The sequence below is a fragment of the Panthera pardus genome, unplaced genomic scaffold, assembly GCF_024362965.1.
Source record: "Panthera pardus isolate Hobbes unplaced genomic scaffold, ASM2436296v1 HiC_scaffold_8, whole genome shotgun sequence".
Lineage (NCBI taxonomy): Eukaryota > Metazoa > Chordata > Mammalia > Carnivora > Felidae > Panthera > Panthera pardus.
The window spans coordinates 101,143,122-101,159,621 of record NW_026527013.1 but is presented as its reverse complement, the minus strand read 5'-3'; the positions used below and the strand labels follow the sequence as shown (position 1 = coordinate 101,159,621).

Genomic DNA, 16,500 nt, shown 5'->3' with positions numbered 1-16,500 from the left:
GTAGTCAAACTTCTGTTAGTGAGTCTCACCAGTGGTTTTACATCTGCAGAGCATTGAGGGCTGGGGTTACTTGTAAGAGGATTGAAATTACTTCGTATCATTATCTTAAATTTTATATTCACTATATTCCCTAAAGTATATCTTAATTATTTATGACCAGGAAAACAAACAGCAAAACGAAAAAGAAGGGAATGTCAGGACATTCCAAGCACGAAGAACAGAATGTCAGGATGGTGAAGGAGGTATGGCATGTTCTCACCAGGGAAGAGCACGCAGGATGTGAGTAGGAATATCATGAGATGAGTCTAAAGAGGGAATTGGGGGCCCTTATTTGCTTTAAGTTGCCTCATTTCTATAGAGGATACCAGAGAGCTACTGAGGGTTTTAATCTATCTTTAATCAATTATGTTAATTAAGTTAATTTCGAGAGAGTGTAGGAGGGAAGGGCAGAGAGAGAGAGAGAGGGAGAGAATCCCAAGCAGGGTCCATGCTGTCAGCACAGAGCCCAAAGTGGGGCCTGAACTCACGAACTGTGAGATCACGACATGAGTTGAAATCAAGGGTCAGATATTTAAGCGACGGAGCCACCTAGGTGCCCTTAAATCTACTTTTTGGTAAGTTTTTTCTGGCTTATATAATGTACAGGATGCAGGAAGATCAGTTAAGGCAAATGATGAAGACATAGACTGAAATGGGAGTGGTAGGTATGGAGCAGAGACACATTGAAGAGTCAGGGCTTTACGATATATAATTCACCCAAGTTTATCATCATTTGAGTGTGGAGCAGAGTAAGAAGGAAGAATGGATAGACTCCTGGATTTACTGCTTGGGTAGTCCGGGGCCTCACATGATATGTCAGGACTTGGAAACACAAAGGGAGGGGTGGCTGTCAGGACTCCAGCAAAAGAGGTGCAGCTTTCTGCTTACGTTTGTTATCAGTTGGTAAGAGGGATCTTGACTGAACCAGGTCAGGGTGTGTGTCTGTCCCTTTGGGGTCCAGGAGTGGTAACAAGTATGCTATTTCCCATAACCGTGTGGAGTGAAGAAGGAATTCCCCACAGCAAACAGGAGCAAGGGGGGAGAGGTGCAAAAGAGTGGAGAGCAAATGGTCTGTGATAGAAGTTGAGAGTAAGAGTCGAGAGATGAATGATTACAAACTGTGTATATAGAGAGAACTTGAGAGAGTTCTGGGTTAGAGATCAGTTTGGGTGTCAGCAGTAGCAGATAGTCATCCATATGACTGTGCAGGATACCAGAGCCAGAAGACAGCCAACATTTTAGGGGTGGAATGAGGAAAAGAAGTCCCCAACAGTGTAAGGTGGAGTGGAAGAGATGGAAGAAAAACCAGAAAAGCAAGTGTCACAGCAATCAAGGGTGAAGACAATCCAGGACAGAAGAACTAACCAACAGTAATAACTGCCTGAAAGAAATAGACATAAGGCAGTGGGCAGGTTGGAGAGAACTCTGTAAGAAGCAATTCAGTGGAGTTTCTAACTAGGGCTCGGAAACCAGGTTAGAGAGGGTTAGTGAGTAAACAGAAAGTAAGGAAGTGGAGATACAAATATAGACCGCTCAAGAAACTTGACTCCAAATAGATGGAAAAAGAGTTTATAGCTGGAGTTAGAGGGAAAAGATCTAAGCATGCTCATATGACGAGGGAAGAGAATTGGTTGAGTTTTAATGGAAAGGTGTGCTACTGCTCCTAGAAAAATGTCTTTAAACCAAGGTCATTTGAAATACTCAAATGTGCTTGGGAAGGCATATGAAAGATGAAGATATTTTTCAAGGGCAGGTCATATAGGATTGATAAATTCTGGGGCAGAAATACATGCAAACACAATCAAGAACACATAAGAGAAACTTGGCAGCTAGAGAAAACCTCAAATGAGTTAATCCACAGCACCAAAATATACTGTATTGTCTAGAATCAGTTCTTACTCATCATGAGAACATACATAGTCATTATGGGCAGAGGAAAACACAACCTGAAAAACATAGAGAATACCCAAAACAGACAAAGGAACAATTTGTAGAGGCTTGGTAAACTAAGCATTATTTTCAGCTGCATAAACACAGCATGATAATTTGGGGAACTTACTGGGGCCTGAAAAACTACAAAAGTTTTGAAATTCGGTTCCTTTGCTTGGGAAGTCTCATTTATAGATAATTTAATGATTTATTTCATTGGTTTACTCATCCATTCAACAAAGCCTGATCAAGAATTTCTGTGCTAAGCATTAAGTCCGACAGAACATCAGTAAGACAGCATAGATTCTTATGGGAAATGGGGTGGTGGCTGTACCGTGGAAAAGTATATTCTGCTTACCTATTGTTTTTGTAATAGAAAATACAAAGTAGAACCTGTCAAAAATGCTACTAGCTGGTAAAATACATAGCAAACAGGGTGGGAAAAATTGTAAGCATTTCTCCTTAGAAAGTGATTCGGTAAGAAGATGAAATCTGAAGATTCCTTCTTCCTCCATTAAATTCAATTACAGACTCTGAAGTAGGTGAAACGAGGAGGAAGCATATATTTTATTATGGAGGTATAGACATGCCTATATTTTTAAATGATGTTGACTGTTGGCTCTTTATACTTCTCACCAATGTCATCCCCTTCTCTTAATCATCTTCATTTCTACTGCTGCCCATTTCGTTAGGGTCAGGAACCTCAGATACTTACCTGAGGTAGAAATTTCTAGATTTGCCCCACACATAGGAGCTAAGTCTCCTATAAGGGGAAGAAGAGAGCTTGGTGTTACTGTTTTAAGCTGTGTTCACTGATGGTTGCAGCTGGTGTAGTGTGAAATAGAAAACTAGATATAGTCTGTTCCAGGCTCAAAAACACATATTGATGAACACAAATTCTTGTGAACACCCAAAACAGGGATGAAGGGGGAGACTGTAGGGAGAGGATAAGTATTTAGGTTTTATCTTAGACCAACTGCCTGTTTGCTTTTTGGCATCCATTTATTTCTCTTTGGTCCTGAGAAGTCCTATTCAAATGACTAAGCTGGCAATACCACACACAGCATTTTAGTGAACAGCGTGCCCCATAGGTTTAAGAACTTGGGCTTTGTCGTGTCCTTGTTCTTGAAGAAAAGCTGCTTTTTTGTTAGCCTTCCAAATGTTCCTTGCCATTATGCAGAAATACATTAATTTTGAAACAAAATAAATCATGTACCTTTTGAAAAACAAAATTAAAACTGTACACATAAGCACACATATATACAATGAAACTGACATTGCCCTATTCTTTCTTCCCCACGTGTCTCAGAGTTCTAGCCAACACCTGTGGCCACACAAGGGGCAGACTTGGCAGCTGCAGAACCCAGATGTCAGACACTGGATTGGACGTCCCTGGCAGCAGTCCTAAGTGGGAGGCTGTCTCCTTAACTGACCTCTGAAACAGTCTATTGTCTGACTCTCTCTTGGGGCTGGGTAGTAACTGAAAAGCTGTCTGGGGGGCTGGTTCAGAGTTAGAGTACTGATGGGTTGTTCTGGATGCAATTATCCTTTGCCTTACCTTTGATTGTAAGGAATTTATTTCCTTGGTATGGGTTAAATCTGGTACTGGGCAAATTCTTGACAAAGAACTGTATTTAGATTTCTTCCAAGGAAAAATAAGATGCTTTTGCTTTGATTTTTTTTTTTTTCCCCCAACTGAAATTGGATGAGATCAACTTTATGTTTTAGCACACAGTTCTGGGTGATCAGAAGTAAAAATAAGACTTTCTTGGGCACCTCCCCTTCAAACGATGACTGAGTTTCCTTCTATTGCTTCTTAAAACTACTTGTTAAAGGTTGAAAATGAAATATTTATTTCTTTAGAAACTTATGGAGCTGCAAATTTGTTTTTGCAATTACTAAAAAAAAAAAAGTCATCTATTGTAGAGAAGAGCTCTTTGTATCATGAGTTATCTTGGTTCTTTAGAGAGGAAAACGATTACACTGTACTCCTGCCTCTCCACCACTTGCTCAAGAATGACATTATGTGTAAGATGCAATCATTATGGGAATGAGCTAGGAAAGGCCAACTCTTGAGGAGGGCTCCACTTACAATGCAACACTGGTAACGCTCCGGAAGTCTATTGTGCATACAGTTACAGTCATGGCAAAAGTTAGGAAGAAATAGATCTGCTGGAAGATGAATTCTGAGGAAATTACAGAATATATTTTGTCCAACAACAAATGGTATTTGTGTGCACCGTGTGAAATGTTCCAAAATTTCTTTTATTAACTTCTATAAAAGTGTAACTAGATCATCAGATAAACCCCAACTGAAGGACATTCTACAAAATGTCTACAGAATTCCACAAAAATGTCATGGTCATCAAAAACAAGAAAAGTCTGAGAAACTGTCACAGCCAACAGTAGCCTAAGGAGACGTGACGACTAAATGTAATGTGTTAAATGAAATGCTAGAATGAATGAAAGAACGTGATGGGGAAACTGTGAAATCAGAATAGAGTGTGGACTTGAGTTAAAAGTAAGTACCAAATTGGTTCATTAGTTGTAGCACATGCACTGTCGTAATGTAAGATGTTAACATTGGGAGACACTAAGTGGAAGGCACGTAAGAACACTTCGCTATTTTTGTAACTTTTCTATAAATCTAAAGGGTACCCTAAAATAAAAACTTTATTTAATGATGTTTAACATACTGCTATTTTGACTGTGACAGAGCTCCCACACATCAATCAGTACCTCTCTTTCTCTTTTTCACGCACACCTATCCACCAAATCATATGGCATAGTCATTTTCCTGGCACATAATACTTTATCTTTCAGGCCAATGTAATATCAGTGGAATAAGACTTATTTTGAGAGTTTCAGATTTTTCAGTAATATTTAGGTCACGCCCTTAGTAGTAGGACACAAATGCTCTAAAGATAATCTCCACAAATCCATATTTCTCAGTGGCTTTAAAAGATGCAACATCCTTCAGCCACCTATCCAATATACTTACATTTCATGTGAATGTTATTAAGGACATAATTAATAAGACAATGTATCATCTCTGAAATTAACATTTTTTGCTAGGTAACCGAAGGCAATGTTCATTTATTGATCATTTGTTACCATGATAGGTAAGGGAGTAAGGTGTGATATATCACTGTTTTAGAACATGGATGAGATTATTTCTTTGGTATTCCATATTTGTCCGTTAGAATTATAAGATTTCAGGACTATGGGAATATTTCTAATTTATCATTTTACTTTGAGAAAGGGAAAAAAGGTGTTGGTGTCAATGAATGTTTACTTAAACCCACAAAACTATTGCGGATTTCCAGAACTGTTAACAAGAGATGTGCCTTTGTTAACACTTAATGGTACAACTTAAATTTTTTTTAATGTTTATTTATTTTTGAGAGAGAGAGAGAGAGAGTCAGAGCATGAGTGGGGGAGGGGCAAAGAGAGAGGGAGACAAAGAATCCAGAATCGGAGGCAGGATCCAGGCTCCAAGCTTTCAGCACAGAGCCCGACTTGGGGCTTGAACTCACGAACTGTGAGATCACACAAACTGTGGGATCGCACAAACCGCAAGATCTTGACCTAAGCCAAAGTCAGATGCTTAACCAACTAAGCCATCCAGGTGCACCAATGGTACAATATTAAAAGTTCAGGTGAAGGTCGCCTGGGTGGCTCAGTCAGTTAAGCGCCCATCTTCAGCTCAGATCATGATCTCAGGGTTCTTGAGTTCCAGACCCACATAGGATTCTGTGCTGACAGCTCGGAGCCTGGAGCCTGCTTCCATTCTGTTTCCCTCTCTCTCTGCCCCTCCGCCGCTTACACGTGTGCGCTCTCTCAAAAATAAACAAACATTAAAAAATAATTTTAAAGTTCAGTTGATCAAAATTTAACCATATTAAGTTGGTCAGAATTATCTAATTTTGCTTTTAGAAAAAGATGCAAACGACTTTAAAGAAAGCTGGGGAAAAAATACATGCAACTTCCTGAATATATTTTAGGGCTAAAAATAAGATTCAGTCAAATCACTTGTATATTCTCTATCTACTGTACTTTCCACTGATGACTTATATTAATGACAATGACCATGATGCTTAATAATAAGAGGAAGAAAAAATGTTCCTTAAGGAATTCTTAACTAAGGAACTGCAGTGAGTCAACCAACATATTTTAGAATTGTTTTATAGTTAGGTATTTAATATGGAAAAAAATAATAGGGCAAGAGGGACCTACAGTAAATGTAGGTAGCTATTTTTTATATTACTTTTTAAGCAGTTCGGTTCATTCGTATTTTGCATTTTGTTAGACTAGTGTGCATGTGTGGTTAGTAATGAGAATTATAGCAGCACTCTTTCTCAGAACACCTATGGTGTATCAAGCTTTATGCTGCCAAGTATCTGACAAACACCGTCTAAAACTACACAATCCTGCAAGGTGCATACAATTACTATTTAACAAGCAAGGGAACGAAGAGCACCAGAAGTTAGGTAAGTGACCAAGTCCCACAGCTTGTAAGTAAGGGAGCCATTACAAACTCCATCTGGTTGCCTCAAATGCCCGAACTCTTTCCACCAGAGCATACGGCTTTGTTGTAATTGATAATTATGAACACTATTAAAATAAATGTCTATCACTAACCAGGTGAGTTAGGTCATTTAACCCCTCTAGGCTTCAAGTTTCTCTTGGGTAAATGAAGTCAGCTGGCTGATCTCTAATGTTTCTTCCAGCTTTAAAATAGTAACATTGACTTATAGACAGGCTTAAGAAAACTAAAATGTTTTTGTTAAAAAACAAAGGAGGTCATGAACACTAGCCCTTACTCAATTTTGGGATGATGAGGATCTGTCTAGAGCAAGGTATTCATGTGATTTCTTCCAAATCTCTCTAGTCCTAGCGATCTTACCATTTTCAGTGTTACTTCTTAAAATTTATAGGTAAGTGGAAATTTCATACTTTGGCTGCACTGCACAAACTATAAACTTAAATCTTTGCCTCACAAAAGATTTAATAACTTGCATTCAGGTATGAATAATATAAAGAAAACCATTTTTCTCTGGATCTGAGAATAATCAAAATATCAGTTTATTTTATTTCACATTTATTTAAATATAACAATTATTTTAGACAAATGAAAATACTTACAAGCATATTTATAACATGGTAGACATAAATATAAATGAAATGTATAAGCATTTTAGATAAAATTTAATGCATATTAGACCAATTGATGACATACTTAACATTTAGCCTCAAGGTACATTAACATGGATATTGAAAAGGCTGTTTTCACAGAAACTGCTATAAAATGTTCACATTTGTGTTAGTAACATGTCACATTTCCTAGACTGATGTTTTATGAAAACTATGTAAAGATTTAATGTAATCAATCACCTCTCATGGGGTAATGTTTTTTGTAAATGAAGCCTATTTTTGTCAATAGAAATGTTCTTTTAACTTTTAAATAATACGCAATTTTTATCAAGACCATGCTACATTTATTAAACAAACATGCATAACACATTAAAACTTGAATGATTCACGTACCTTTTTGCACAGTGTTTAGTTTTGCTATGGCACTCTATCTTTGTGAAAAATATACTTAAAATTTGGCACAGAATCAATAAATTGTATTGCTTCTAATCAAAACAAATGTGATTTAAATTTTCCATGGCATGGAAAATACTCTGTCACAGTTTACCTCTCCCCTTTACAGTTTATTGACCAATGGCAGTTCTGTACTGTTTTAGTTGGAATAAATAAGGGATAGCCAAGAACTGAAAGTCCTAGTTAGGTGTTTTGCCTACACTCTAATTGGAAATGAGTCGATTTTAGTTTTTCTAGCAGTAAAACATTCCCATCTGTATTGTGGCCAACAAATTTCTAAATAAGGGTGTTATCAGCAATAATATGCATCGTCATGAGATGTTTTTCTTTAGGAGGCAGAGAGGTTGAAAGGAAACGTGGATCTCTTCATAAACTGGGAACATATGTGGTAAGGAGAGCAAATGCCAGCTGAAGTAGAAACAGGGGAAGCTCTCTGGAAAGCTGGTGAGAGCACACACTCTGAAGTTGCAACGAGGCAGAAAACAAAGGCAGGAACCCAGGAACCATTCAAGGTGGTAAGGACTGCCGTGGGTTGGAGGAAACTGATACGTATCACTCAAAAGAGACAGAATCCAGAGCAGGTACCACATCTGTGTGTCAGCAAACTACCACTGCTTTGTAGGAAAAGTTTTACATTTCCACCCCAGTGTCTAAATCCGGACTGAAGAGATTAAGCTAACTGGCAACATTTTTTTTTTTTTTTTCTGAATTCATTCATAAACACTGTGGAAGAATAAAGGGAGTACCATTAACTCAAACTTCCTCCAAAGCAGACAAGTCACGCTCCATTCGAAGCACAGACTTCAGAGTCGTGGTAACTAAGAAAAGTGCCACAGCTCTTCTAAGACAAACCTGAGGTGTTCTATTTTGAGAGACCGGTTGAAGTCTACTCCTTTCATAGAACCTTGATAGCCTAAGTTTTAAATTTATTATCTGGGGGGAAAGGAGGTAGAACTTTAGTCCCACTTTTATACAAATATCCTTTATTCTAAAAAACAGAGTAATGAACACAATGACATTTTCTTTGCTTTATGATCCTTGTGTTTCTGGGGACGGTTAAGCAGTGAAATGGCAAAGAACATCAAACGGGTTAAATAAAATAGGCAAAGCTTTGTTGAAAGCTGTTAAGGTGCAAATAGACATAAAGATTACAAATCACAGAGCACTGAATTTTCAAGAGTGAAATCATACCAAAACCGTGATAAATTTTCGCTGACATCATAGGAGAGTAAGTGGTCTGGAAGGTCACTGATGGTGCCCTGCACAGCCAGCACGTGTGGGGCCAAGGTGAAGGGTACGTCGTTGAGGAGTTCAGCCATTAATGAGTTGTTTTCCAAAGTCTGGCCTGCCTTATTTTCCACCTCGGGGCCTGCTACAGTCACACTGGATGAGTTTTCTTTGCCAGTCTAAAAATACATATATATTTAAGTCATTTAGACCTTGTGGACTTTGAGGTTTAGAAATGGTAAATGTGGCATTAATATATCAAAATGATTGAGAAATGTGGAATATAGAAATATTCCCAGGTTGGAATGCTGCTATTTACTTACTTGAGAAATACATCCACCTAAATCTCTACTAGGCTTTAAAATGAATCCTAAACCCTTCTCTGACTGAGGCTGACCACTCAGGGCCCCCTAAATACAAGCCTGCATTCTTGCTATTTCCCTAGCCCAGATAAGGTCTACAAAGTCTGGCTCCCAAATCTGATGTAAGCTTCCAGGCTTTACAGAACTCCCAGGTTCCCTGTGAAATTGTAGATGATCATAGTCCAAAGTGGCCCTGCCTGCTTCAGAGAGAATATGGGGCAAACTGACTAGGATATTATTTGGCATTTCATGTTTGTGTTCTTGCTAGTGGCTATTTCCTATGCATATGTCTTATCTCCAACTAGACTCTAGGGTACCTGAGAGCAAGCTATCTATTTGACATTTCTTTGTATTCTTCACCTAGCATATGTTACCTTGCATACTCTGTATGGATGCATGTATCCTCCACCTTCTATTCCCTAAGATAAACTTGAGCATTTACCTCCCCTGTGTACCCCAAGTATTGATTGATTGCCCGACTTTCGCTGGAACTAGTATGTTATGTTACACAAGCTGATATATCTTGTTCAATTTCTTTAAGATTGGTAGACGTTGCATATAGTACTTTACCAAAAGATGTGCACTAGGGTGTTCATAGCACTCTACGCAAGCCCCGTACTGGAAACTACCTAAGTATCTATCCACAGGAGATTGAGTAAAAAGTTGTAAGTATGTTTATGAAAATGAGAACGAGTGGCCTGCTGCTCCAAGTGGCTAAAACCTAGCTTAAACCAGGTCAGGAAAAACTTTACTCACCACCTGCTCTAGTCAGTCCCCACCTGGGGGATAAAACTCCAGAGTCTTTACAAAGGCTTACAAGGCCCTTCCTGATCTGGCCCCAGTACCTCTCTGACAGTTTCTCCAGCTAGTCTGTCCTGGCTCCCTCTTCTCCAATCCCTCTGCCCCGAAGATTCTTCTCCCAGACCCACCGGGGCTCCTTCTCCCATGTCCTTCTCAGGGAGGCCTTTCCTGCCCACCTTATTTTAACTGTCTCCTGGCCCTCACTTCCCCCACTCCAGCATTCCATCTCCCTCTCCTGCTTTTTCCTCTCCTTAGCCCTCAGTACCTTGTTACATGGTGTATAATTTATTCTAGTATCACCCCTTAGAAGCTTAGGGAGTTTTTATTTCCCATGTTCACTGCTGTATCCCCAGTGCCCAGATCAGTGCGCAGTGCTCAGTATTTGTTGAGTGGATGAAAGCAGACAAGATTTTTGCCTGCATGAGGCTTATATCATAACAGTTGCAAGTGCTGATAAATTCCTTCTGAGTAGAGGAGGATGGTTTTCTGTGTAAGAAATAACAGTTTTGTGAAACTTGTTATTGAAGTGGAAAAGACACACAGAAAAGGGTGCATCATAAGTATTGAGCTTGCTCAATTTTAACCAACCAAATACCTGTGAGCAACCAGCACCCAAAGTAATAAACAGAAATGACCAGCTTCTCCAGAGGCCCTCGAGGTGCTCTCTTTCAGTCACAACCAACTCCCTGCCCCTCAGTCACCATCCTGATTTCTAATAGCACAGGTTGGTATTACCTGTATTTTACATGAAGTCACCATACAGTATGAACTCTTGTTTCTGGCTTCTTTCACTTAATATTTTATGTATGAAATCCATCCATATTGTGGCATGTAGGCATTACAAAAATTTTGAAGAACATATTGTTGCAGAAGAGATGTATTCTTACTGATGTCAAAAGAATTGCTTTGGTTGCTGTGTTGACTATAGCTAATGGTGGGTGTGGGGGGTACTGTGGCCAGGGAAGGAAGCAGGAAGACCAGCTGGGCTTGTGGGTCAGGTGGTGATACTAAGGGTGAGACAGAATGGCTGGAATGTGGATAGACCAAGGAGAAAGCCAATAGGATTTGCTGATGGAATGGATGTGGGGTATGAGAGCAAGAGCAGGATCAAGGATGAAGCCAAAGTTCGTGGCTTAAGCAACAAGGATGGAGTCTCCATTTACAGGGATGGGAAAGGGTGTCATGAGGGAGCAGGCAAGGCAGGAAGATCAGGCGTTGTTCTGGATGTTCCACGTGCCTAACAGACATCCAGGTGGAGCTGTTAGTAGGTAGAGGGATCTCATAGGAGTCTGGAGCTGGAGGAGATCTTGAGAAGAAAGTCTGCTTGGTGTTGTGTTTAAAAGACAACAGGAGGAAGGCAAGTGAGGACAAATAGAACAGACAGCATTTCTAGACATTATACTGCAAATGGGAAAAGAGATATGTGCCGGTTGCTGGAAGGGGATGTGGGGTCAAGAGAGGCTTCTCCCAATTTTTCTTTTGCTTTATGAATTGAGAGAAATGATGGTAGTGATATGCTAATGAGAAGCTCTAGAAAGGAAAACTCCATGGAGATTCTGTAAGAGAGGAACTACTCTCTTCACAAGGCATGCCCAACACAGAACAGAGACCCTCAAGAAATCTGTTAGTAAATGACTTTGAATTAACCAAACACATCCCTAGCTAGAGTTGTCTTATGACATCATAAATAAAACACCAGAGCACTTTCTTAGGATTGCAGCTAGAACAAGGCAAGTGTGCCCTGTTATGACAAAGCTTATTAGAAAGGTCCATGTATGCGGTGGACAGAACCTGCCTCCTGAAACCTGACCGAGGCTTAAAGACGAAGGATCCCTGGGTCAGATGAGAGCACAGGTGTCACTGAGTAACGATGCACAATTCTAGCCTCTTTAGAAAGTATCACCTATCTATCACTGGTTTCTTCAAGATGACCTACTCACAGGGGCTTACCCTGGAGCAGCACAGCAGAGTGTTGAGAGCACAGATTGTAGAGACATACTGCCTGGGTGCAAATCCAAGGTCTCCTGCTTACGCCATGGGCAAGTTCTTTAACTTCCATGTGCTCAGTTTCCTTGGCTGTATTTCAAGATCAATAATAGTACCTATTTCATAGGATTGCTGTGAGGATTAATGAAGTGATGATGTTCCCAAGTAAGTACAATAATGCTTAGCACATGTTAAAGTAAGCAAATAAATAAAAACTTTAGGAATGGCAGATGCCACTTGGCTTTAGATAAGGCCTGGGATCCATCCATCTCTTTTGTTGCTGACATCCACTGGTGGCTCAAATCATCTTACCTTACCCTCCGCTCTTATATCTTGCCTTCCCTCTTAATCTCACATGCAAATGTTTGTTGGATCTATTAGTAGCATCCCATGCTTGAACTTTCTTCTCTTTCTTCCTTGTATACAGAATGTTCTCCAGTTTCATTAGCCAAATCATCTCCTTTCTTAAACAAAAACATTTTTGAAATCTCACTCTCTCCAATGAGGAGGTACATTACTTGTACCACTTTGCTTGCTTTTTTTTTTTTTTTTTTTAAGGTTTATTCATTTCTCAGAGACAGAGAGACAGAGTGTGAGCAGGGGAGGGGCAGAGAGAGAGAGGGAGACACAGAATCCGAAACACGCTTCAGGCTCCAAGCTGTCAGCACAGAGCCCCATGCAGGGCTTGAGCTCATGACCCGAGCTGAAGTTGGACGCTTAACCGACTGAGCCACCCAGGTGCCCCACTACTTTGCTTTCTAAATACATCCCTTCGCAGGTTTAACTCTCTGGCAGCAATATTTATTTCTTTGTGCAGGCTTTGATTAAGCCCCCTTCCTTTCCTTTATAAATCATATCTATGTGTCAGAGCACAATTCCTTAAGGACAAGACTATGGCAAACTGCATCTTGGATAATAAAGGAGTTGAGACATGTGATTCCTTGTTCAAGTTCTCCTGATAAAACTGGCATATGCTTCATCCACCTGGACCTCACTTCTCTCTTCTGTAAAATGAGCAGTGAGGGATGAAAAATGAGGAGGAGAAAGATGGAAGCAAGCTGCATATACTGGACATGACCTTTGAGCCAGCTCCATCTGAGCTGTTTAAATGTACTCTCTCATTTAAGCCCTACCACACTTCTGGGGGTAGTGGGGGGGGGTGGTGTACTACTATTGACCCCACGGTAAAAATAAGAGGACACAGAAGCACACAAATGTGAAGGAAGTTGTCCCAGGTTACATAGCTAGTCTGTGGTGACATGGAGAATCCAACTCAGTGACCTTTAATGCTCCACATTCTAAGACCCTGCACACCTCAGATGTACTCTGGATAGACTGGCCAGCTGAATGCACAAAGCCTTGAAAATTTCGGGGATGGTATTAGAAAATATGACAGGTGCCAACATAGCATATCTTAGCTTAATTTAGAAGGAAAGGAGACTCTCATATCTTTTACCATTAGAAAGGACTGAAAAAATCATCAAGGTGACAGATCTTAGACTGAAGGAGGACAGAAAAGCAACTGTAATTTAGGAGGTATTTATCCCCGGAAATAAGTCTACCAGTTGTCTGGATGGACCACAGGGAAAACAGGGACAGTGAAACAAGATTGTCAATAAGTTGATTACTGTCAAAATGGAGAGCTAGAAGCTACGTGGGAATGTGCTTCGGTAGTGTTCCTACCTTTGCACATGTTTGAAAACTGTCCAAAATAGAAAAGTCTCCAAAACTTAAAAATTAATTAAAAATTACCATGGAAAAAGTGTTCCACCAAATGCCTCCTAGAAAGATCTGAATTTCAGCTGTGCTGTATGTATGACTCCAACATCTATCTCTTAACAGTTGGCTAGAGTGCAACATTACAGTCTCCAAGGAGGCTGCCTGCCCTTTGGCAGCAGCGTGAGGGCCATGGTGCAGCTGCTGTTGGCATGCTGAGAGCTGGGAGGGGAGAAACTACAAGGCAAAACGAGAGTAAGTCACAAAGAAAATGTGAGTCAAAATTCAAGGACCCCACACCCGCTACTCTGATCTCTGAGTCTAGCTTGGCAGCCAGTGGAAGCAGAGGTGGGGGCTGAGGGCTGAAACAGGTGCATGAGTTCCCGGCAAAAAAGCAGCCCTCTCTCTTAGACACAAAGTCTTTCAATTTTTTTCATTTGCATAATAAAATGGGTCTTTAAAGGGAAGAATGAGTATGTTAACCACAATGGAGCGAGAAGAAAAGAATCAATTAACCTTATAGTTAATAGCCAAATTTTTGAAAATTACTTCGAATATTATGTTCATAAGGCATATTCGTTATTTTTGTGATTAATCCTGTTCACAGAAAGGCTGCTATGACAATGTTCTTGAGCAGAAGTTCCTTCATATAATCTAGCTTTAATACTTTTTTCAAATTAGTGTTTAAATAGAAGCATACCGTGTCAGATTTTTTTAATCTTGGGGAGAAAGTAAATTTCTTTATCTGTATCATTACAACAAATGAAGTTTACAAATAATAAGCTATTTTCGTGTTTGTATAAAAATAATTATTTCTTGTTCATCAGCAAACCTGCTAAAAAAATGGGCCAGCCAAGTTTATCTTGTATTCCTCACACTCTATTATCTTCGTTTCAAGTAATTCAAAAAGGTTTAGAGGCACTATTCCTCCCTTTCTTGCAGAGGGGTGGTAAAGATTCACGAGGTTCAATCTGTAAAATCTCAGAGCTTCAGAAAAAAACAGTCCAAGAATACAAGGCACATAACACTTCTCAGTAAAGGCTTAGAGAAATGAAGTCACTTCCCTGGAGCGACAGAAGGTTCGTGGCATCCTGGGAACCTCATGGCACAGAAGCCCCCCAAACCACCATGGAATCTATTAAGGAGTGCCAATTTGCAAACCCGCTAACAATTTGGAGACTTAATTTACGGAGCCATACCCGACTAAAGTATGAAAATGTTATTAATAGGAACGTCACCTATATTTGGCATTTTTTTTAAACCTCCTGCTTTCTTGACGCAACCTGTGCCTCAGATAAGCAAAGCTAAAATAGTGTCGTATAAAAGCAAAATATTGATGCATTAAAATTTAGAAACCAACCTTAACCAAAACAGTAATAGAACCTATTAGAAGAATATGAAACCAGGTATAAAACACCTAACACATTCAATTTACATACAAAGAAGGTAGCTATTTGCTAAAGCCTATTTCTAGGAAACGAGTTATAGTAAGAAGAGGGAATGTCAAGCTCTGGCTGTCTATGCCTTTAAATTCTAACAACTATAAATAAAAGACATGTTCCTTTGAACAATAGCTTGAACAGGCAACACTGTCACTTTATCTCCCCAGATAACTATCCATTCTATTCTGGCTTCAGCTGGTATCTGCTTGCATTACATCAGCATCTTGATGGGGGTGGGTTGGGGGGCAAATCTGAGTCAGAAGCATCAGGGGACAAGAGGTTAGAAGGTGATACAAGCAATGGCACAGTTAAGGCCGTACTCAAGCTCCTTATTTTTCTCTAAGAAGCTGGTTGCTAATAAATGCCTGGCTGGCTGATAAAAGCCAGAGGACTGGTCTCTTACACCTACATAAGTCCGAAGCCACAGTCTCCTTTCACTAGGGAGAAATGATATTGCAAAAGTAGAGACTGTTTGCCATTTTTCTGCAAATCCTCCATACCCAGAACAGTAATGCCTGCATATCATGAGGGCTCACTTGTGACCCTTGAATGGCACCGAATCTGGTCCCCTTATTTCTGAGATATTCTAGGCACTTGACTTTTAAGTTGTGGGGTTAGGCCAAAGAAACAAACAAAAGCCCAGAACACCTGACCACCGATACAGATAAATTAGGCAGGAGAGAAAGGAACTCACTGAAAACCTGCTTCCCATGGGGCCGGGGTTCCCAGTTTGAGGCTGCCACATATTTGAACAGAAAGACCAGGTCAGAAAGTAGATAGATCTTTTCTTTGCTCCCTTCCCTTTCCTTTCTGATCTCTGACATCATTTCAATTTATGTTTTGGCTCATGATTTTTTTTTTTTTTGCAGTATTTGTTCCCTTTCCTCTTTCTCCCCCCTCTTCTCCCCCCAGTATTTCCACCTGCCTGTGCTTCCTGCTTCTTCTATCGTTCTTAAAGAAAAAAAAAAAAGTCTCCTGACTTCCTCTTTTCAGAACTCCAGCTGAATGTATGCAAGTGAAGAGGGGGAAGTAGGCAAGCTGGCACTTGCTTCTGTGATCTGTTCCATGCTTTCTTGGAAAAGTGGCTTCACTGAAGCCGGAAAATCTTCTGTACAGCCAACTCTAGGGGGGGAGCAGTGGAAAGAGGAAAGAGAAGCATTTTAGGAAAGGAACCAGCAAGAAACAGTATGTTCAGCATGGGATCCTGTTTAGTTCTGGTTTGGGAAATAAAAAAGGCTATTCCAGTGATTTAAAAAAAAAAACAAAACATTTTTAGGAAGTTAATTTATATAAGTTCATAATCTCTGACCTTAGGCTATCCAGAAATCTCATATTGTGCTGTAGGCCTTCCCTCTCATTCTTGCCAGCGCACTTTCACCCCTGCTCTCCTC

General features: G+C 40.0%; 1 protein-coding gene and 1 long non-coding RNA gene across 5 annotated transcripts in view; one reads left to right on the top strand and one right to left on the bottom strand.

Moving 5' to 3' along the window:
- The window catches only part of LOC109263740 (uncharacterized), a 204,652-nt gene that overhangs the window by 84,799 nt on the left and 103,353 nt on the right, over positions 1-16,500 (top strand). The window lies entirely within an intron of this gene.
- Positions 7,032-16,500, bottom strand: part of UMAD1 (UBAP1-MVB12-associated (UMA) domain containing 1) — a 217,288-nt gene continuing 207,819 nt past the window's right edge. Inside the window, exon 4 of the mRNA XM_019443418.2 lies at positions 7,032-8,981. Within this exon, the coding sequence (XP_019298963.1) occupies positions 8,724-8,981 (258 nt within the window). The 3' untranslated portion in view covers positions 7,032-8,723. The remainder of the gene's footprint in view (positions 8,982-16,500) is intronic.